The sequence below is a fragment of the Hirundo rustica genome, chromosome 10 (assembly GCF_015227805.2).
Source record: "Hirundo rustica isolate bHirRus1 chromosome 10, bHirRus1.pri.v3, whole genome shotgun sequence".
Classification (NCBI taxonomy): Eukaryota; Metazoa; Chordata; class Aves; order Passeriformes; family Hirundinidae; genus Hirundo; species Hirundo rustica.
This window is the reverse complement of record NC_053459.1, coordinates 20,532,694-20,556,787: the sequence shown is the minus strand read 5'-3', so window position 1 is coordinate 20,556,787 and position 24,094 is coordinate 20,532,694. Positions and strand designations below refer to the sequence as shown.

Genomic DNA, 24,094 nt, shown 5'->3' with positions numbered 1-24,094 from the left:
GGAGCGCAGTATTCCAGCCACTGAAATGCTTTAAAGTGTCTTCCATAATGCTGTTAGTCTTTCAAACTTACAGAAAATAATTGCAATTTTGAGAAGAAAGAAGGATAGAGCAGAAGTTCTAATTTCCATCCTAGAAAGAAATACATTGTCTTCAAACTTCTGAGACTAATTCTAAACATTTAGGGACTTATTCTATGGGGTTGTTTTTTAAATCAGATGTGTTTTTGCCATTAAAATTAGCAAATGATTCATATGTTCTTTGTGTTTGACTGATAGAACACTGAAAAGCACAAACCATGTGTGGTACCGTTTGTTCTGATGGAGGAAAACAGCAATGGTACACAAAATAACACTAAATGCAATGGCAAGTCATTGAGCCACTCCCTTTCTACAGTCTGCAGGCAACCCATCTATGCTGTTTCCAGAAGGTAACAAATGAAAAGAGAAAAAGAAAAGAACCTTCTTTCTCCAGTGACTCTCTTCTGAGTAAAGCACAAGAACAGAAGTACTTTAACTGTCAGGTGATGTTCTACACTGGTGACTACAAAGTTATGCACATGTTAACATGCTAAAGTTATGTTAGAAGCTGGGAAATCATATAAAGATTAATCAAGCCAGCACATCAACCCATTGTATCCCACTGATCCTCCACTGAAAACAGCTGGTATTTTGCTAGAAGTTCTCTGCCAGAAATGGGACGTGATTCAATGCTGCAGCATCAGAGATGCCTTTGTTAACTGCAGCAATCCACGGAGTCAGCAGAATTACTGTTGAGTATAAATACATTTTCTGACAAATCTCAAGCAGACCAAGAACGCAATCCCTTGCAATCAGCAGATGTGCTTTACATTCAGTAACTTTGTCAGGATGTTGCTTTAGATTGATGGTAATTACTGATGTGTCATTTGGGGTGTGTTGTTGAGCAAAGCCCATTAAAACTCAATTTGTTTCATCAGTTAGCACCCAGCTTACATTACGTATTTTGTTCAAAGAGCATTCATACTGGAATTGCAAAGGTGGGCATGAGGCTGGGAAAAATATTTAAAATGCACTATAGTTCTGTTTTTCATGGCTGTGGTCTACCAGATCCTATTTCTGGCCTTGTTCAACTCCCTCTTCCACTACAGCTTTCCTCTATAATCTTGGCCTGTCACTCCTCTCTCTGTGCTGTCTCCTTGTTCCTACGATTTGAGTATTGCTATTAACTTATTATTCAAGGTGAGGATGAAAACATTACGTTCTGTAAACCAACCTGATTTCCAGAGTAATTCAGGGCAGTCTTCAAATGTCATAGAAAAAAAGAACAGTAATAGACCATTTATATTTTGTTCCCTCAACCTTCTCCCTTACAGAGCAGATCACGACAGAAATCAAAGATCTTGGGACCTGGGTTTGTATGTGCCATATGGAAATGTCTGACTGAGAGGAGGGAGAGGTGGCAGGTGTTGTGTAGGGAGCAGCTCCAGGAGAACACAGTGTCCTCTATCTGGCTACCGCAGGATTTTTGAATCTTTTTTTTTTTTTTTTTTTTTTTTTAAGTTTACAATGCTGCAACAGCATCGGTAGAAATCTGCTCCTCTTAGTCTACTGAAAAGTTGTGAATCAAATTGGTTTAATAAGCTTTTTCTTAATGCTATTTCCTCTTCCCAACTTTTCCTTTCCACTTGTTGATTCACTTCCATTACACTAACCCTAAGAACACTCTTTGTTACCTCTCTAACACGGTCAAGCCCAGGGCTGTGGTGAGGTTTTAAGCCTTTTACAATAAGAAACATCTAAAATCACCTGTTAGTACTTACTGTCTGCAATCTTGATTTTCAGATGAGATGATATTTAGTCCTATGAGTTCACACTTCCTACCTTCAACTCATGTACCTGAATGAGGTTTCCTGTCATAGTCCTGTTCCCACAGCTAACGGCATTTCTTGGATGGGAGTGAAATATTTTCCAATTGTAAATAACACAGATAGCATTGTGCTGCCCATGCAAAAAATACTGGGTTTAGTGACAAGCTTTGCATACATAAAAAAATTCCTTGAAGGCCCAAATTCTGTGACTTTTCTCCCCTTGAGTGTCTCTTCCTGTGCAATTAAGGAGGCTGTTTTCAGTTACTTAAGGGAAATAAGTGGAGGAGAATAGAGCCCTAAGAAATGAACATTAGTTATCCCAAAAGGGACCTAGTGAGAATTGAAGCTTAAAAGGGTCTACACAGTTTAATTCATGTGCCATCTGTTTTTGGGAAAATTAGCACAGATTAGATTTTCCAACTCATCTGAGGCCAAGAAAGTGCCTTTAGAACCTGTAGTATTTGCTTAAGTATTAAAAACAAATTAGCACCATTTTACTTACTGTGTGAATCCTGGGCATATCAGCTCCCTTTGGAGTAAGCTGTAAGAATTCTAACAGCAGAATAGCAGTGATGCCCCTCAGCCAGCCACTCCTTGTCATTATGTTTTTTAGCTGCTTTATTTAAATGTTTGACGTTCTTGTGCTCTTCTGAGCACTGTTTTGTTAGATGTGATCATTTTGTATAAATTCAGTTATTGCTCAGGGCTGAGAATCTGCTCCCTGTGATCTCTGACTGGTGTTCCTGCTCTCAGTTTGGCTGTAAGGGGGTGTTGTCTAATTTAATGCAAAAGTAAGAGAAGAATATAATCCTCAAAGACAGTGTAATTGTATTGTATTAAAGAATTATAATTATAAGATAGCTTTCAAAAAAGAAGGAAAAAAAAAAAGGGGGGGTTACATTTTAAAATACATGACAGAAACACAAAATAATTTTGGATTTCTTGGTTCAGTTTTCCCCAGTTTGCCACTTACCAGATTTCTGTGTTCTGATGGCCAACAGGTGGAACCAGCCCTGCTGAACAAGGCTGTTGTGATACTCTCCAAGTAGGCAATATTGAACACCAGGCTTCCTGCTGTGGACCAAATATAGGGGCAGTAAATGCAAAGTTAGCATCTTTAACAGTGTATTTACCTCAGCTGGACTCCGTTTTTCTTCCACTCTATTTGCTGCAAAAAATCTTTAAATGTAGGGCAGTCTCAGTTACCGGGAGCTGGATGGCCTATGTACACACATTTTTCTTCTCAGCGATTTCCAGGCTCCCTCTTCAGCTTCCAGTCATCTCCAATACTTAATCATCTCACATACTTAATTCTATGAAACATCCATTATTTTATGCTGCCCATTAAATATTGCTTAGTTGAGACACTTTGTTGATGCTGTATGTTTGGTGCTGTGCTTATGAATGCAGTTACTGATGTGATGCTTTTACATATCTCAAAAGATGAAAGTCCCAGAATTACATCTTTGGTTTGAACTGGCAACTTTTCTTGACTTGACTAGAATTGGATTTAGCAGAGCAATGAGCCTGGTCCATCATTTTCAGATGAAGCAGGGGTAATGCACATGATGCAACATCCAACAGAAAACTGCAGCTCTGCATTTAGTTGAGGTTGCAATACGCAGACTTTCAAAGAATTCTCTAATTGAAATTAAACAAAGTAAAAATATGAGTAAATAAAGATTTTAGGCTCTTATCGCAAACAGTACGGGTGCTTTTGTGCTAGTACTGCTTTGGGGAATGGAACTTTATTTAGTGAAGTCTGGATATCAACATGCTGATGGTACCAGGCCCTGTGCGCCCATGTGTTGATGCATTTTGCACTAATACCTCTAAATAAAGGTATTGCAGCTTTGCTTTTGTGGTACCAAGGTGCCAACTGGAAAGTGAAGCTCAGAGTACTACAAGGCTTGTCCCTCTGGTACTCCAGAAACCCACTGTGAGTTAATCGGTGATTTTTCACAGATGACATCTAATCTATAAGTATAAATTACTTTTCACTCCTATTATGCCTTAATTGAAGTGTGCCAATATGAAGCTGCAATAGCTGGAGCTTCAGTAGTTCTAGCCTCAATTAACTTTGTGTAGATTTGAGTCTTTTTTTCTTTCCTTTTCCATGGACCAAGGATAATTCTTTGACATCTTGTATTTATTTAAATTATTGCTAGAAAATTTAGGGGACATGCATGTGATGAGGATTCTATAAGACCACTCCGAAGACGTAGGCAGGAGTTGTGTGTATGATTTATAAATTAATACATATCTTTTATGTCCTACTGTTTTGTTTAACAGCTGTACCATCAGCAGTGGCCAAATCCCTCAGGATTCTGCAGGGGAGGAATAGTTTAATAGCAATCATTTTTTGGGTAAATGGCAGCTACCATCTCTGTAACAGCTACCTTCATCCCATCCTTGACTTTTCTTCAGCTCCCTGCCTTTAAGACACAAAATGTGTGTTGCAGCAGAGGAAAATCACAGTGAAGAAATAAAGCACCTTGCTGTCTGGAATAGGAAATTCAGACACAGCAGAAAGGAAAAAATTATACTAGGAGAGTCAGGATGCTGTGTAGGAAGAGAACAGGCATATGGTGATGCAGTTAATTCTTAGATACTTCACATTTTACCAGAACTGATATATATTTACCAGAAAATTAGATTTGATGCCTCTATCTGGGCATATATGCTCTTACAAATGTTTCTGGTGTTCAGTTAATAGCAATGAAAACAGCATAAGAATCCCACTAGCACAAGCCTACGGATTAAAATAGTTGTTTACAACATGTTTTTGTTACAGACCTCCCCAAGTCTTCCCTCGTGGCTCAGATGGTCAAAAAGCATGTTTGTGTTTGCTTTTAATTGGTTTGCTCTTCTGAGTGATCTTTTGCCACTGATAAGAAGACCACAGACTTTGAGAGGTGAACAGGTATAAAGTGGAAAACCTGCTGCATTTTTTAGCTTTCTCGCTGTTGGCCAAGGTCCTTTTCTCTGAGTAAGAATATTCCCAGCCTCCTGCTCACTGAGGTACCACTGGACATGGTGTTGCAGCAGGTGTGGGGGTGATGGCACAGGCAGGACAAGGAGTTGGTCACCCCCAGAGCAGATGGAGACAGCGTGGCTGGTTGTTAAAACGGGAGTAAAAAATATTGTGACATGTTCCCGAGGATTTGTTAAGGAATAAATGCAGGGTGTGCCCCAAGTTTATTTTTAGGAGCACGGTGGACACAGGTAGAAATCCACATGAGTAACAGAACTCCAAGAATGATTGTTGATGATGATTAAATAGGATTAAGCTTTGCAAAAAGGGGAGGGAAGAGGAAAGGTGGAGGAAGAGGGAAAGAAGGAAGATAGAAAAGTTTTATTTCTCAGAACTTATTAAAATTCCCAGTACTGTCTTCACTGAGCAGACCACACAAGTCAGATCTTGATTATTTAAGTCTGATGTGTTGTTTAACTCACGCATTCAAAAGCAAGGGAGGATTTTTGTGACCTCTACCTCTATTCTACTGTTCATAAAACTTTCCTGAATTGAATCTTATCTCAACCATCACACATTCCAAGGCCTCCAGCTGAGATTTAAGAATGCAAGCAATGACATACTGAATGGAGTCCTTCATAAACTGGTCCAATGGTTAATCTTTTCTATTTATTTTCAAATAAGGAGATTTGAGTTCACAGTAAATTAGCACCATAATTTCTGTGTTCTGATTGAAAGATTGCACTTCCACATAGCTGCTAGGCTTCTAACTAGTGATTTGCATATACACTTTTACATGAAGATTTCCAACTTCCTTTTCATCAGCTCACAGAATATATATTAGCATTGATTGGACCCTCATTGCAAATCTCAATACTGGGAAGAAGAATCAAAAATTATGGTGCTGTCCCTCTCAATGGAACTCTTAATTTTATTTTTTTTTTTCTTTCTAAAGTATGTATTTTCCCTTCTAGTGAAATTAAACCCATCCTTTCTCTCACTTACCACATAGTCAAAATTCTGACAAACTGCATGGTATTACTGGGGGAAAAAAGCATTAATATGGAGCTAGAGTGACCATTATAAAGTAAAGATGATTTCCAGGCTAAAGTCAGAAAAAATGTAATAATCAATTAAAATATATTACCTAAAAGATGTGAACTGCATGTAGCTCTAAATAGCTGCACATATTACACAGCTTATTATACAGGAAAAAATTTCTCGGGTATATTGGGTAGAAAGATCTTTAAGTCCCATCTGGGCTATCTTCAAATAATGAACTCATTTTGCACAAATCCTGAATGAAAATGGAAAGCAGAATTTTATGGGGTCAGTTTTCATCTTTAAGGCCTTTCCCATTAAGAACATTGATATTTGTTAACTCTCCTCTATAAAATCTCTTCTGGGTTTGTAGCTGCTGCCTTGAGTTGTATCATCTAAAGTTAAAAGTTATGGAATATTACATGAAAGGCCAGCATATCCTAATGCCTGAGCTTGCTCTAGAAAATGAGGATGCTGAGAGACCACAGTAAGGGGCAGATATTTGGTGCAATGTGCTGTGGGTTGCTTAATTTCGCATCTTGCACTACTTGAAGCAAGTAGGCGTGGAACAGCTGTGCACTCAATCCTGGTGAAGATAAGAATCTCTCCCTCGAGGCATTACTTTCTTCTGCCAGGTAGGACAGTCAAGTGTTGGATTTGGCTGTGGACTTTCCTGTTCTCTCATGTAGCCTTTCCTTATCGTTTGGGCTTTGGCTGAGTATTTTGAAAGGATCCACCCGTGTTTGATTTTTGTTATTCCACACATTATCCTGTAGGATTTTGGTTTGTCCATAATCTCTTTTAGGGATGATTTTATTTATATTTTTGTAAAAGTTCTCAGATGGTGTTTCATCAGAGCACTGCTAGTGGATTACTTGGTAAGATAATGTTAACTTCCTGGGAAGACTTTATACACAACTTATAAATACTTTAAACTAGGACTTGACTTGCCCTAGAGCATGACCCAGCCCTGTACCAATAACTATGATTTTTACCTTGAGGGAGGCATTTAAGCAGATGTTCCCCGATAGCAGTAGAATTTCTTGGTTTTTTTCCAAAATGCGAAATTCACAGATATCTGCTATTTTCTGTTGCAAACCCCATCTTTTTTCTTGTATTTTTCAAAGAAGAGGACACATTCAACTCAAAGGTATTCAAGCTGCCTCATGTCCACCCATGCCACAATGCCATTCATCAGTTCTTAAGGCTCACTTCTCCTTCCTGATACATGTCAGCACATATCACATAAAATCTTGTAGAATTAGTATCTGCAGCTGTATTTCTGAGGCTGGACTCGCCTCCTCCTTTTCTTTTTTCGCTTTTACAGCATATCCAGGAATCAGTATTAAAGATCTCATCTAGTGGACTGGCCCCATTGCTTATAGAGCTCTCAATGTGTCTCTGAGATTGTTATCAGGCTTTCCTTTGACTTCAGTAAAGATCATCTGTAATAAGTTACTACAGAGCTGATCTCTCCTGTGGCTGTGTTGTACTTGGAGCAGGGGCTGGCAAGCAGAGATTCCCTTTGATCCCTGTTCCCCTGCCCCAAACCACAGCCATGGATGGGATTGTCACAGGGACAGGGCTGAAATATCGGTATCACGCACACAGAAAATACCCAGAATTTGAGAGCCTCACCACAACTGTCCTGACGTGACAGGAAAGGCAGAGGGGGATATAAGCATTGACAATGTCAAGAAGAAGCAGATACAGATTTTCAAAGCACTCTCAGACTTTTATCATTTCTTTACCGGAACTTTAAAGGCAGTGTCACTGTCTTCTCACAGTCTTCAAAGAATGATGGATTTATAATCTGTTTCAACATCTACAGGATGCTTAGAATTGTAGAATCATAGAATGGATTGTGTTAGACCTTAAAGATTATCTTGTCGAACTCCCTGCCATGAGCAGGGACATCTTCCAATATCCCAGGTTGCTCCAAGTCCCTTCCAACCTGGCCTTGGACGCTTCTCGGAATCCAGGGGCAGCCACAGCTTCTCTGGGCACCCTGTGCCAGGGTCTCAACACTTCACAGGGAAGAATTTCTTCAGATATCCACCCCTTCTGTAGGCTCCAGCCACTTCGCTAGGATTTAGGACCCTGGGAGGAGTGTTAAAAATTGCAACAGTAGACCAATGCCATGATAGCACATCAGAGTTCATGGACCATCACACACTTTCTTCCATGCATACTTAAAAAATGCCAAATGATCTATTGACAAGCTTGTGTATTTACTGATTCAATTTTAATGTAAATTGTTTACTTGGTGAAATGATTGGGAATTTCCAAAGGCTGACTGCTGGGCCAGCAGCACTGACCAAGGAAGTCACCATCCCTGGAGGGATTTAAAAGGTGTGTAGATGTGGCACTTGGGGACATGGTTTAGCGGTTGGCTTGGCAGTGCCGGGTTAATGGTCTTAAAGGTCTTTTCCAACCTAAATGATTCCATGAGTCTGTGATTCCCTGCTCTGAAACAGCCAGGAAAGAGTGCATCATGATGCAGCATGGTACGACACACATTTCATGGAGTTAAGCTAAAATCTTGCACTTCTGAAATCATTAATCTCATTACTGATGTGTATGTGGCAGAAAGCTACAGAAACAGAAAATAACTTTGCTAATGTTGCAATCACTTTTCTGTATATGCAATGAGTTTCATACAAAGCACCTGCTTGAGCAGCATTTTCAGAATACTTGCTTGTCTGATTCTCAGGCAGAGGTACACTGCAGATGTCTGTAGAGGAATATTTTTCATGCACTGAATAGTTCATATTCGCCTTCATTTTTCTTATGGGAGTTCCTAGTCCTTTTAGTCACCTTATCCCCTACCCATGACTAAAATATGCCGTTAAAATTAGGAAGTACTGGTCAGCAAAGCGAGGCCTCTGCTTCATGAATATCACATGTACATAAATGTTCACGGTGCTGCTGCCCATGTAAATCATTCAGATTAGTTAGTTGATGTGAATTCTAGAGAGTTGGCTAAGATGAAAACAAACGTGCTCTTTGAGTTTAACCATCTCTCTTAAAATTTGCTTATCTTGCTCACATTCCTATCTCAATAGGTATATTTTAAAGGGCAGTGGAAATTTTCTGTACAAGGCAATTACCACTCAATATTAATAGAAGGTGCTGAACTAAAGTCCTAAGCAATGAATCCAGAGGGAATACAAATTCTTCCCTCAAAAACTGCTCTGTATTCTTCTACTATGCATTGGTGCATTTATACTTGTACAATCTAACATTTGCTTTTAACAAAATTAAAGCTGGCATTTGACTGCAGAGGGAATTGTAACTGGAAACCTAGCTAAATTATTATAACACATGCCTAAACAGGTGGGTAATATTAAAATCTTAAGTGTTACTGCTTTCAGAGACACAGCTCTTGGAAAAAGCCCTTTAAGCACGGCAGGCCAGTTTTTAAATGCTTTATTGTGCTTTATTTTTAGAGTAGCATTTGTTGTTGCGTATTTTCTCGCAGGCAGATTTTTTTTATGTGTGTCCAGCAGGACATTCTGGCCCTTACTTCCATCCAGCCATGAAGGTCACTGGGTCATCAAACACTCACATGGACAGAACTGGTTAGAGGGATGGTTTGGGTCTCTTGTGATGTGAAATGGCACTTTCATACCCACCAGCCCGCACCTGGTCTCTCACTGCATCACTGGGTTGTAGCAGTCCCTTACACTAGGAAAAATTCAGTTGTTGCCTCCCTCTCTGCAGTGATTTGAATCTTCAAATTAGTCCAGAGCTTAAAATAATTCCAAATACCTCAGGTTTTCAACTAAATATTTTAAGTTTCCCAAGTCCATTATTTTATTTACTCTTCAAAAATGCTGGAATCATATTAGAAAAAGATTTATCTGAAATCATTACCCAGGCAGATAAGCCTACAAAGCATTAAAATTTATCTTAATACAAAATAGAGGGCCTGGCTGTGGCACTCTCTGCGTATTTGTCTAACAGACATGTAACAGAGAAATGGTCCAAATGAGCTTAATAAACTTCTTTCTTAAACTCACAAAAGACCACATCCTCACTTCCATAATTCTATTAGAGTCTGCTCCTCTGGAGGAGATAAAAGAAGAGATAACCTCTCCATTCAGAATATAAAATAGCAATTGTTCAGCTGATGATTGGAATATTTCCAGTAGAAGAACTTAATTATGGAACAAAATTAGCTCAATCTGACCTTTTTAGAGAATAATGCAAAACTAAGTTTTTTGTAAATGTCTTCCTGGAATAACTGAAATAAGGAATAATTTACTTCCCTCTTTTTGCAGGAGCAAAAGGTGGCAGAATATGATAGCAGCGTTCTTGGTGAGGTGGCAATCCAAGGATAATAATAAGACACTATGTGCAGAAAGAGATAATATATTTTAATAGACTAGCTGATATAGTTTAAAAACAGAGAAGCTTTCAGACACACAAGACCTTTTCAGCAAGAGCAGGTTTCCCTCAGTGACTCAAAATTGTGAGCTTAATAACTAGCTGGTGCAATGGTTATGTCATTGGAATGCACCAACATGTATGGTACCTATATCCATTGCACACTGAAAGCTCCTCTTTAGGAGGGATAAAGATAAAACCTGTTGTTCCAGTCTTTGTTTTATCTCTGTGATACACAGGAATAAGCATCTGCACCCACAGACCAACAGGCTGGGGATGATGCTGGCGTTAAAGCACTTCCCTCCAGGTGTTTAGTCCCATGAATTTATCTGTGTTGAGGTACTCCTCACTAGTAAAAGGGGAAAAAAAAAAAAAAAAAAAAAAAAAGCCACAAACTGGAAAGGAAAACCTCATCTGTTTTATCAGCCCCATCTCTGATTTCATGACATTCTGAATGCTCCTAAGCCATGCTGATAGTACTGTGTACGAGGAAAAAAGGCATGAACAGGTGGTGATATTAACAGGCTTCTTATGGTTCTGAAAAATGAGATAGAAATGTTTCATGTCATGAAAGTCAACATCAATCATCATCCATCTTGTGCAGATATGGAAATCAGCCAGTGTGGTTCTTGCTGAGGAGGCGTGAGATATTTCTTTTGCATCAGAACTGTTGCTCTGGACACAAGTCATAATTTGTTTAATACAGATGAATGAGGAGACTATTACTAACACTGCTGCCTTTTTTTTTTTTTTTTTTTTTTTTTTTTTTTTTTTTTTTTTAAATAAACTGAAAGCTCCCCCTCCTGGCACATTCCCTGAACTGAATGCAGGGTTCCTGACATCTATTTTAGCAACAGGAGATTCATGGAGATTCTTTAAAAGTAGGGTATCTTAGTTTTCCAAGGATTTCCCATTTCCCCATCCAGCTATGGGACTTGAGACGAACTGATTTATCAACAGGGGTTTGCCTAAGGCTTTGTCTATAATTTTAATCTGTTGGTTTTCCAGGCAAAGGCTTGTGGTTTCTATTTTGCTGCATATTATATAGAGTAAAAAACCCAACTTTTTCAGAAAGTTTGAGTGTTCATGTTTGTGTTCCTTCAGAGTGATTGGTGTAGCTCAGCTATAACCCCACCATCTAATTTCCTAATCAATGCCTTGGAATAGTTTTGAGAAATCTACTGGATCTCTTTGAAGCAATGCTGCAGCTCTGCCGAGAGCAGATCCTGACCAGGCTCAGGGAATCTGAAAGCCAGGGAAAGCAAAAAAAGCAAGAGAGGGACATGTTTATGTCACAGTTTTTGTAACTGTTGTAGCTACTCTCATCTCATTGCTGCCTGTGCTTCGGGGGCTGCCAGTCCCTCTAAAACCTTGAATCAGTGCAGTCACTCGTGTGCTTGATGTGATGGACTGATTTGTCACTGAATTTCCACTGCCATACAGTTATGCAAAGAAAGAGGAGGACTTTCCCAGCATGTACAGCCACGGGACCCTGCAGTTCCCATAAATTCCTACGTTTTAATTTTGTTGCAGTGCCTGGTACCATCCCTCAACTCCAAGCAGGCTGACAAAGGCAGTGACACTGATTAGGGAGCTTTCATTAGATTTGCCATCATATTCAAGGATGTCCTTAAAAATTATTTATGGGGAACAACATTTTACTGGAGTATGAAGACAAGAATGAATGCTCCTGTGCAGACAGGACTGCACTAGGGCCATGCTTTCACTTGGCCATGCACACCAACCCTCTGGCCACACGGAGCAAAGTGAAGGAGTGTGAAGCAGAGTAAAATAACATCGTCAAAATCTCAACTCAGCGCTGAGCTGTAATAGTAAAGTGAGAAGGAATGAATTAATTATAACTATGTCTTCCTTTCTGGGCTTCCCCTGAATACCAAGGAGGTATTTTCTTCAGTGGTAGCGATGCTACTTTGCTTTTCATGCAGTTAGGTAATAAATATGGCAGGTTTCAGTTGTAGGAGAGTGGTTATTTTAAAGTCTAGCACAGAGTAATGATTTACTACAGATACAATGAATGAAGTGTGTCTATTAGACGTGGTACATTAGGTCTGGAAGTGGGAGAATTGTTGGCGTGGCACCTTGTGTCACTTTCCTCTTCCCTCTCTGTGGTTACAAAAATCAGGATTGACCTACACAAAGGAAGCTGCTCACCCTAAGAGGAGCAGAGCTCAACTGCTGAGGCAGTGAGGCCACTGAGCTTCCATTTACAGCAAGGAAGGGCTGTTAGTATAAATGTCTCTACACACAGGGCAGAACATCAGATGCATGCTTGCCATTTGAAGCCAAATCAGAGTAATAATAAAGTAACAAATGACACGTTCATTATACCCATGGATATAGGTACACACACACCTATCTGTATTCTTGTCAAATCCTTGCTATATAGATGTATATGCACATGTGTCTTCTTAGAAATGTCTTAAAAGCTGCTTTTGTTGTCATAATGAAAGAGTAGGACTCCTCTGAGAGCCATTTGTCTGCAAAACTACTGTAAACTTCCTTTGAGTAGGCTGTCTGCACTCAAGAGAGTTGAATCAGTAGAACTTTGGTGAGGCTAGAAGACCCACTGATATCTAATTAATGTGGAAATAATTGTTGTAATCGTAGCATTTCTCTACAAAGCATGTACTGGAAAGCAGTTACACGATTTAGTGAGCATCAAATCAGTTTGATATGCAAATGGAGGTATGGACGACTTCATAATGCTTGTAGTATTTAAACATTTGTTTATTAAGCCGAGAAAATTGGAAATGTCAACAAACGGGGTCCAAAAGCGATGACTTTTATCAACAGAGACTTTATTCAGAGTTTTTGCTGTACATCTTTTAGAGTCAGTAGGCTCTAATGACAAGAGTAACAGCAATGTTAAATGTGAAGGGACTGCTGGGAATAAAGTGTGGAACAGTCACTCCTGCACCTGACACATTCCAACAGTTTCCCTCCAGGAATAAAAGGGAGCAGTTGTAGTGCTCTCCAGATTACCCCTGAGCTCCTACCTTTTTGCTGTTAAGGGGTCATAGAAACAACCTAAATTTTCTTTCTCCACTTAATGTAGATTCAATTAGCTTTGCTTAATGACTATGGGTTGGAGCTCAGGGAGCTGAGAGCTGCTCCCATTGTTCAGCCCAGCTTGTCCTGTGACATGAGCTGCATTTTTGGGTGGAGGAAAAAGTAAAAGACAGTGAGTTGCCAGGACAGGATCAAACAGAGTCTACAGGGAAGTGTAATCATTGCATCTAAGGCACATACAAAGCCCTTGGCTGCATCCAAAGCAACACAGAAAAGCAACACAGAGTTGATCAAATCACGTACAAAACAACTGCATCTTATCTGTTTCCTAAACTTCTAAACTCAGTACAATTAACACAAAATCCTTGGGAGTAATCAGCTGTGGCCTGTTAAGATTTAGATGAGTAGCTTGCCTGGGATATATCTTCATCTTTGCTACACATATTTATCATGGCCAGAAGAATGGATACCAAGTATTTTTTATTTCAGGAGGAGTGCAAAATTGCAAATTGTTCCCAGGGACTATGGAAAATGATGTAGTTGCACGATATTTAGCGGCATATACTTCTGAAATCTTACTTGGAAGAGTTTAACAGGATCACTCAGAAGAGCCCTTGCTAACCCCTTCTCTTTTCATTTGCTTTAACAGGATTTCTGAGCACTGGGGACCAAGCAGCAAAAGGAAACTATGGCCTCCTTGATCTAATCCAAGCTTTGCGATGGACTAGTGAAAACATTGGGTTCTTTGGTGGTGACCCATTAAGAATAACTGTTTTTGGATCTGGGGCAGGCGGTTCGTGCGTCAATCTGTTGACTTTATCCCATTATTCTGAAGGTAACCGTTGGAGCAATTCAACCAAAGGTATTATGCAGGTTGCAAATTTTGACAATTTTGGTGTCTGCATGCCACCACCATTAGTACTATGTGATGTTCTGTATATTCTCTTTGTTTCTATGAACTGTAGAGTTCAGCTCAATATTAAGAAACTTTTTAAAGGCTGTACAAGCCTCCTTCTCCCTCAGCTCTTCTGTGCATGTTTAAATTTTGGGTCACTTTCTTCTTTTTCCTATGGAGCTTTGTAGAAACACTTTATAGCAGACTTCTGAACCGCATTTTCTTGGTGCATCATTTTTGTCTCTTTTTCTTTCCTACCTAAGGGTGTCTTTTTTGGAAAATCAGTCAGTCATGCTCACAGCAGATGAGGTCATCTATATTCAGACAGTTGTGAAAGGCATGTTTAGTTTCTCCTGAGGAGCAGAACTTAAAGAAAACTAAAATGACACTGTTTCTCTTTTCAGGCTAACAGCTGAATTGCTCAAAACTATTATTTTATGTGAAGGAAACAAGTAACTAGTTCAGAAATCTTTTGTCTGAAACTGCATGGACTTCACTTGCTGTCATCTAATAAAAGAATGGTTGAATGTTTTGCATGCATGATCCAAAATTGTCAAAGCACCAAGTTGCAAATGGATTTCCTTCTATCTGTTTTTTCCTATTCCATAACTAACACCTTTTCTCTCTAGTTGAGGCAGGTGGCAGGGAATTAAAATCATGCTGTTGGAGGCACCCAACTTCTTTCTATAATTTTTGCACCACAGTTTCACACAGTGTCCCTCATTTGCATGGCTATTGCTCATTGATCATGTTACTTTTGTCTTACTTTTTTCACATATTTTTATCTTTATTAGCTTTACCAGGGACACCACACTGTGCCCTGTGCATATAATCCTCCACTAATTTATATTGCTGTATCTCCATGGGGGACTAATTGGCTGGTCATAAAAACATAATTCTGCTGACATTAAAAGAGCTGCATTTCCCCAAAGTCATGTTACAAAGACCACTGAGGTCAACAGAAGTGAGAGATTCTTTAGACCATGCCATTATGCTTTTTAAATGAGAAAAAAATATAACTTCTACAGAAAGAGTCAAATGGAAAATAAGACTGTGGTCTAAATTTTAGTCTATTTTCACAATTTGATTTTTAATGTGATTTTTTTTCCCCCTTCCATAATTACCAGAGCTTAAATAGGTGATATTTAAAAGAAGTTGCTTGTAAGAACAAGCTGTAAGCATTGCCTCACTGCACTGTGAGCTGAGGGTCGCAATGCACCATCTTCTTTCATCGGAATTCTAAAATCCATCTTTATCATCCAGGATTAACTCCAGGTTGAATGAGGACACCTGGTTTATCTTCCCCTAACTCTTTACTTGGTCTTAAAATCAATCTTCTTGGTGCAACATGACATCAATGCAAAATGCCACATTTACAATATTTGGACAGTCATGTGTTGCCTCTTACCGGCAAATGACACCCTGTCACATCCCAACACAGAATTCTGCCAGGAGCAGGATTTGTTTGGGGAAAACTGAGGCACTAAGCTGCCAACACAGCAGATCAAGGCATTTTGGAGGGGTCTGAAGAAAGTTCAGTAAAAGTAAATTTTTGAGCATTTCTTTTAGAAGCAAACACATGCTTTGATGAAATTTGGATTAAACAGATCGACTCACCACACTCCCATGTATGTTATGTTTCATTTGGAGGTGGTTAGATCTGCCATTAAATAAAAAAAGAAAGAAAAAAGAAAATATAAATCAGTCTGGTTCAAATAAGAACAGCTATTTCTTAACATTTCCATACCCTCTTTTGTTTCGTGTTGTTTCATATTCACACAGGAGAGGTGGAGAAGGACTTTTTATAAGAGCATATAGTGATAGGACAAGGGGGAAGGGCTTCAGACTGATAGAGGGCAGGGTAAGATCAGAAATTCTTCCCTGTGAGGGTGGTGAGGCCCTGGCACAGGGTGCCCAGAGAAGCTGTGGCTGCCCCTGGGTCCCTGGAAGTGTCCTGGGCGAGGCTGGATTTGTCCTGGAGCAGCCTGGGACAGTGGAAGGTGTCCCTGCCCCCATAGCAGGGGGTGGAACAGGATGAGCTTCAAGGTCCCTTCCAAACCAAACCATTCTGGGATTCTGTGATTCTATGATTATCAACCAGTCTGTTTCATAAGCTATAAATTCAGAAACTCTCTTTGCTTCTGTTATTTCCCTCTGAAAGATTCCCTTGGCAGTTGAGAGGGAGAATTCAGCCTGTTTCAAGATGGAGCTGTTCACAGCCACCCACCTGCAAGTGGGCAGAGCAGTGCCCATCTTCACAAAGTGCTCTCAAAATATAGATGAATATATGCAAATTATTATTATTTACTGTGGTGAGAGATTGAATAAGGGCCACAAAGCACTATGGCCCACTGAACACCTAAATCTTTCTTCCATCAGTCTGAAGCCCATAAGCAGTAATAATCATACACATTATCAGATAAAAATGTAATTCTCCATCCTGTGAAGTACAAATTTCTGCCACGAATTCTGTGACAGAATGAAAATAATTTTTCATACTGTTCATTTTTCACCAAATGGTTTGAGGGGAGGAGTAGCTCTGTCAGCATTCTTCAGCACAAGGAGGGATGTTTTGTTTCACTTCCTCAGATGGTTTTATGGCCAAAGGACTTGACCACTTTTACTTTATCCAGCACCTGATGTTTATGTAGCACTTAGCAAGCCACCGTGTTTGTATCAGCATTTTCTTACACGTAGCTTACGCTTTCTGTCCTTGTTCAGATATATTTAATAAAGCAATAAAGTTAGATTTACACAATATGCAAAACCCCTCACACATTATGAATTATCATGAAATACATCTTTGTGAAAATTCAGCTTTGTCATTTAGTTACATTTATTACAATGCTTGGATCCTCTGTGGTAATTCTACTGACTCGGAGCTGATTTATACTAGCTCAATATCTGACCTTATAAACATGCAAATTTATTTTTAGCTGTTTATAGCTCAAGTTCATTCTTATTTTTACTCATATCTTGCAAGAAAATAATATCTCGGATATGACTTCTCATAAGTTTAGGAAGAGGCTTGAGTTTACACATTTCAGTCTCTACACCTATCTAATTTGGAGACTTTTCGATTAGGACCTAATACAATCTAGAATGATTTAAAAATTCCCAAGAAGCTTGTAAAACATTTCCTGCCAGCAACAGATTCCAACTTATTTTTGAGTGTACAGGGTCTGGTGGTGCAATAAAGGCTGTAAAAGCATTTCTCTGATTTGATTTAGAGGCTAGGGAGGATTTTTATCAATAGAAATATGCTGCTTATCAAAGCAATAGCCATCTAGTGCGTTATTGGAATAAATTTCAGAGGTAAGCTGAGCGCCTTGACTCCAGCTCCTCTGGTGGGAGTATCCAGCTATTCATCGAGCACTGGACCAAAGGCTCCTGGTGGAATTGAGGGAGGCCAGGTGTCACTTTCCCTCCCTTAACAACTCCACCAGAGACAGCGGAAGCACTACAGGTGCCTATCAGCACAAATTAAACAAAATTTTGACCAATTTATCTTAAATCAACATAACTTTTGAACACTATAAACCATTTTGTATTACCCATAGTGACCTATAGGAGGTAGGGGTCCAGTATAAAATATTTTCCAGTAGTTTGTGCAAAAGGTATGATACTGAAATTAATTTTTATGAGAATCATTAAAAAAACTCTCACAAAACAGCAGAAAGGTCACCGTTACCTAAAAACTGTCTAAATACCTATTAAATACAACCCAAATTACCTAAATATTTTTTCTGAGCAGTATTTTACACAAGGTTCGGACTTATAATCTCTTTCGGAACCCAAAGTGCCCTCCTTAAACGGAGTGGAAAAATGCAAAGGGAGCACAAGTATCAGAACAAGCATGGAGCTCTGATTGCATGAAAGCCAATAGCAGAATAATTGCATTAATTTACTGACTACAAGGGAGCGAGGCTATCACCTATGACATGTTTGAAAAATCGTTACAGAGGGGAGAGGAAACATAAATTTTAACATATTTTGTTATTTCTTTGGGTAGAATTCCTGGTCCAAAATGCTAATTAAATCAGCATAAATTTAAGTTAATTGCACTGAAGTCTTTGGGATTTATTGCAAGTTTATATGCAGTGCCAGATCATTCTCTCTCCTTTAACTGAACACCTGAACATATGTTTAAATCTCTGAATTACAAAGCTAAACAGTGTAAAATACATCATTTCCCTTTTTATGTAAGTGCGATCAATATAAACCTGCCTTAAAAAAGCTCCTTACAAGAAAGGATTTTGACTTAGGCACTTATAAATTTAATAGCTGCCAGGTACCTTCTCATCTATTACTCAATAATACAAACTTTTGCACTGATACACAATTTAAAAGCACTGCACCTTTCAAACCAAGTTTAATCCCAAAGAAAACATTAAAAAGTGTAATAGATTTATTTAACACGTAGTTGTATGCATGCATGCTGCTGATGGCTTGAACAATAACCCATTTAAGAGACTTGATGTCTTTTCCTCCTACCTATACGGTGCTTTAACTTTAAGAATTTGCTTTAGCCTGATAGTGTTGTCCTACATAAGGTAATGCTTTTTCTTCCCGAGTTTCTTTGGAAAATCTGTTCCTCAGCTGGACTATATTGAGGGAGAATCATTTGCTTCAGTACGTACCGCATTTATTTTATGCACATTACCTGTAGGTACAACAGCAGTCAGATCTCCTCACCCCATATATTTAAGTACTATTAAGAATCAGATATCTCTTCTGTTGAAGTTTTCTATTGTTTCAAAGAACCCCTTTGAATCTTTCAAGGTCTGTGGCTGTTTCAAGGTCGCTTCAGTAGTTTTCAAATATTTCTCCCCACAGGACTTTTTCAAAGAGCAATAGCTCAGAGTGGAACAGCTCTCTCCAGCTGGGCAGTTAGCTTTCAGCCTGCAAAATATGCCAGGATGTTGGCTACAAAAGTTGGTTGCAACATGTCAGACACTGTAGAACTGGTAGAATGTCTACAGAAGAAGCCTTACAGAGAACTTGTCGACCAGGACATTCAGCCAGCAAGATACCACATAGCCTTTGGACCAGTAATCGACGGCGACGTGATACCAGACGACCCTCAGATCTTGATGGAACAAGGAGAATTCCTCAACTACGACATCATGCTGGGAGTTAACCAAGGGGAAGGGTTGAAGTTTGTTGAGAATATTGTGGATAGCGAAGATGGCATATCAGCCAGTGATTTTGACTTTGCAGTCTCTAATTTTGTCGATAACCTGTACGGATACCCCGAAGGCAAAGATATATTGAGGGAAACTATTAAATTTATGTACACAGACTGGGCAGACCGGCACAACCCTGAGACCAGAAGGAAAACACTGCTGGCTTTGTTTACTGATCACCAGTGGGTTGCACCAGCAGTGGCCACAGCGGATCTTCACTCGAATTTTGGATCGCCTACGTATTTCTATGCCTTCTACCATCACTGCCAGACAGATCAGGTACCTGCATGGGCAGATGCAGCCCATGGAGATGAGGTTCCTTACGTGCTAGGAATCCCCATGATTGGTCCTACTGAGTTATTTCCTTGTAATTTCTCCAAAAATGATGTCATGCTAAGCGCAGTGGTGATGACGTACTGGACAAACTTTGCAAAAACTGGGTGAGTACCAGATAATGAATGGTCTTGTATGAAAACTTTGGATGGAATGGTGCTTTCCATTTGTTATCTGCCTTGGGAATTCCTCTGTACTTGTAGGATGAATAAGAGATTAAGAATTGAGTTGGATATTCATGTTTACTGTAATGTCCCTTGGCCCACTTACATGTTGTAGGAAAAAGAGGGAACAATATCTTTGCAGATTCTCTGCAACGGAATTTTTAAATATACACAAAACTAATTAAGAAAACTCTGGAAAATGTAAAACTAAGCATTTAACATATGTGTATTGTTAAAACCAGCTACATTAGTACCTGTTTTTACCCCACCACTGATACTTTCATCCCATGAGACACAAAATTACCTAAATATTGCATCAAATATAATATAGCTAATTTCTGTAGCATGCTTTATCTTAAATTCTCACTTCTGACCATAAAATATGTGACTTTAAACTTGGAAAGTGCTGCCATTTTCATTACTTTTTTTTTTTTTTTTTTCCTACTGGAGTTCAAAAACCTTTGTTACATTTGACCACTTATTTTTGATTATGCATTGCGCTGAGTTGGGCTCTGCCATGATCCTTCCCCTCTGGAAGGCCACTGATGATTCACAGGTACAGAAATGCAGAATTGTATGAACTTTATGCTGCCAAAAATGACAGGAAAAATCTTAATATTCTCTCACACTGGTCTCTCATAGACATTTGTCCACATCACCACACCCCAGCCAATCTTCCCACAGCAGCACAAGATTTCACTGTAAGACACCAACATTCTGGAGAACCAGGGAAGTCGCTGAAGTCTGTGTAAAAGAAGGGTTCTTTTGCATAATGCTGTTTCTAATCAAGATTATTAAGACCTCTAATTTTAGGGAATAGCAATCTGCTCCGTTCAAAGGCAGTCTTAAATGTTTAGTATAAAATCTTAATTATGTTAATTTCATAATTCCATTTGAAATGCTTTGTAACATTGGAGATATCGTTTTCTTTTAGTGACCCAAATCAACCAGTGCCGCAGGACACAAAATTCATCCACACGAAACCAAATCGTTTTGAAGAAGTAGCATGGACCAGATATTCTCAGAAAGACCAACTGTATCTTCACATTGGATTAAAACCACGAGTTAAAGAACACTATAGGGCCAATAAAGTGAACCTTTGGTTGGAACTGGTACCTCATCTGCACAATCTTAACGACATTTCACAGTATACCTCTACCACAACTAAAGTGCCATCGACTGATAATACTTTCAGACCCACAAGGAAAAATTCTGTTTCAGTTACTTCAGCCTTTCCTACAGCCAAACAAGACGATCCCAAACAACAACCGAGCCCATTTTCAGTGGATCAAAGGGACTACTCAACAGAATTGAGCGTTACCATCGCAGTTGGTGCATCTTTGCTGTTCCTGAACATTTTGGCCTTTGCAGCGTTGTACTACAAAAAGGACAAGCGGAGACATGATGTTCACAGGAGATGTAGCCCACAACGTACCACTACCAATGATCTCACCCATGCACAAGAAGAGGAGATAATGTCCCTCCAAATGAAGCACACTGACTTGGATCATGAATGTGAGTCCATCCATCCACATGAGGTGGTTCTCCGGACCGCCTGTCCCCCAGACTACACGCTAGCTATGAGAAGGTCTCCTGATGATATCCCCTTAATGACACCCAACACCATCACAATGATCCCCAACACTATACCAGGGATTCAGCCCCTACACACATTCAACACATTTACTGGAGGACAGAACAATACTCTGCCCCATCCTCATCCCCACCCTCATTCACATTCAACAACCAGGGTATAGCCAGACAAGACGAAACAAACTTTATTTTTTGATGGATTACAGTAGGTGATATTACTGAAGATTACTTGGCTTTCAACCTACAAGACTCTTACTATTTAAATATGGAGGAATATTATGTGAATATACATATCAAGAACATTTGGGGTTTTGAAAAAAATGAATTGTACATATATCAAATGAACTTAAGAAACAGACAAAACAAAAGGAAAAAAAAGAAACAAAAACAAAAAACCCAACTGTTTGCAATTGCTTGAAGCAGTTGTCCTGAATGATACTTTTTCATTCACATTCAAGTGTTAATTTTTTGAAGATTTAAGTTACATAATGGAGTTAGGCATGTGCAACACAAACAGGAAAGAACTATGACTGAAAATTTTAAAAACCTATAAATATGCACAAGGGACACACAAATGGAATGTCAGATAATTTTCACCAATTTTTATTTGGACCTGTTTTCTTGTGTAGACCATATTTACATATTTGAATAAGTACACAAAGCACCAATGCTGTTAAGGCCTTAGAAAGGGGCTCATGCTGAAATCTGCCAGTCAGAGAAGTTTTACAGCCCTGGCAGGTACAACATTATCACATAAGTGCTGTCAGTATAAAAGTTGTGGGAATAAAGGAAACTGGATCTTTTTAGCACGACGTGCATGATAATTTATATGCTTGGTGGCTGTGCTGCTGATTAAGCCGTAATTAAAATTCTTCTCATCCCACTGGAGTTTTTAATAGAAGCTTTCTCCATCAATTGGCACAACCTAAAGAAGTTTTTTTAAAGGGGCAAAAGTAATTACAGTAAAATATTTCATGGTAGCTTCCAAAACAAGGGATTGCAACAGTTCCTAAAGGTATTTATGGCATTCTAGGTATACAGTGGTGGACCCTCACTGATATGAATCCCAGACAAAAAAAAAAAAAAATGTATACTATTAATGTTCTTTTTCCTTCCCACCAAAATAATTTCGAACTTTCAAATAACTATAACTTTAATGGAATCTCCTTTGATGAAGGATTTATAATTTGCTGTGATTTAGTTACAGAGTATTTTGTTCAAATTGATAAGGTAAAGTGTGTCCTAAAATTTAATTGCAATGACATTTTGCCATTCAAAAATGCCCCAATATTACCGCTCTGATTACACCTTTCAGTTTATTGTTTCAACTCATGTTGCATGTTACAATGTTTACTTATACTATCTTAATATAATGTTAATTCCCTTTTTGCTATACATTAGCTTTGTCATTCCAATCAATTCTCTAGACCAGATGGCAAGAGTGCAGTAAAAGAGGGTATATGAGAACGGGGAGAGAGTGAACAACTGGAAATTTAAAAATCAGGATACTACATATGTTTGTGTGATTTGCTGTGAATGTTCTAAAATCACAAGAAATTTTTCATTCCCCTGTTGCTTCCCAGTAATTCTATACGACGGTCCTTTCAAAACATTTGTATATGTAATCAGATGTACATTTATATAAAAGAAATAATTGAGATGGACTTAAGAGCACATCCCTGATAAATACTTTCTCTCTTACCTGTACTATATTTCTATTAGACTAAAGTTATGTGATTTTTTTTTACATTTTTTCAAATTACTAGCAATTTTGATAGTTTGTAAGATAATGCGAAGAACTTTCTCTGACAAACTAACTGCAGTAACAGAAACATTTCTTTTCAGTTACTCTTTTTCAAGAATGAAAGCTTATTACACACAAAAATTGTATACTACTTGATGGAAAATTACTTTGTATTTCTTGGCCATATTACTGGTCACTGAGTGAAATAAAGATAATCTGGATAACGAATATTATTCCAATGTTAAGAGACCTGATCTTTGCTCATTAAAGAGCTAAAATGTTTATTGCTGTTTTGTCATTTTTTAATGAAGTAATGGTAACTGTCTCAAATAAAGAGTAATATCTTAAGACCAGTCTGGATTTTGAAGACATGAGGGTGCCTTCTACAATTAATAAAACTGCACATTTATGGGCCAGCCCCACCACAGCCGTTTTTTACAGAAATACTGACATTGTGACAGTCACCACATAAAGGCGAGGAACAGACCAAATTGAAATAAATCTGCAGTATTCCATGATGGGAAAAAAAAATCACCTGGGTTTTATTAGGTGATTGAACTTTTATTGTAAAAGATTGATGAGAGGTTTAAAGCATGTTTGCTAACATTGAGCACAGACATTAAAAATTAAGCTGAAACCAAAATAAAGTACTGCAATTTCAGTTATTTTTCTTACCTATTAAAAAAAAAAAAAAAAAAAAAAAAAGAAAAACTTGTACTTAGTTGGTACTTGTTACAGCCCCCAGTCTTAAATTAAAATCTTTTTGTAGAAGCATAAAAAATAGTCTTCAAAATCCAGGGTGGTCTGTGTGCAATTTCTGCCTGATGTGGTTGTGCTTTTAGACTGTGACCTGCCAATGTAAACCAATAAAAAGAATTGTCTGCCATCTGATAATTAT

At 38.6% G+C, this 24,094-nt stretch overlaps 1 protein-coding gene across 9 annotated transcripts in view; it reads left to right on the top strand.

The window, feature by feature from the left end:
• The window catches only part of NLGN1 (neuroligin 1), a 422,565-nt gene extending 399,141 nt beyond the window's left edge, over positions 1-23,424 (top strand). For 8 of the 9 annotated variants that reach the window (XM_040074143.2, XM_040074141.2, XM_040074139.2 and 5 more), the window contains 3 exons: positions 13,931-14,143; positions 19,013-19,802; positions 20,794-23,424. In XM_040074143.2, the coding sequence (XP_039930077.1) occupies positions 13,931-14,143; positions 19,013-19,802; positions 20,794-21,616 (1,826 nt within the window). In that variant the 3' untranslated portion in view covers positions 21,617-23,424. The remainder of the gene's footprint in view (positions 1-13,930; positions 14,144-19,012; positions 19,803-20,793) is intronic. The other variant, XM_040074145.2, reaches the window with a different exon arrangement.
• The last annotated feature ends 670 nt before the right edge of the window (positions 23,425-24,094 follow it).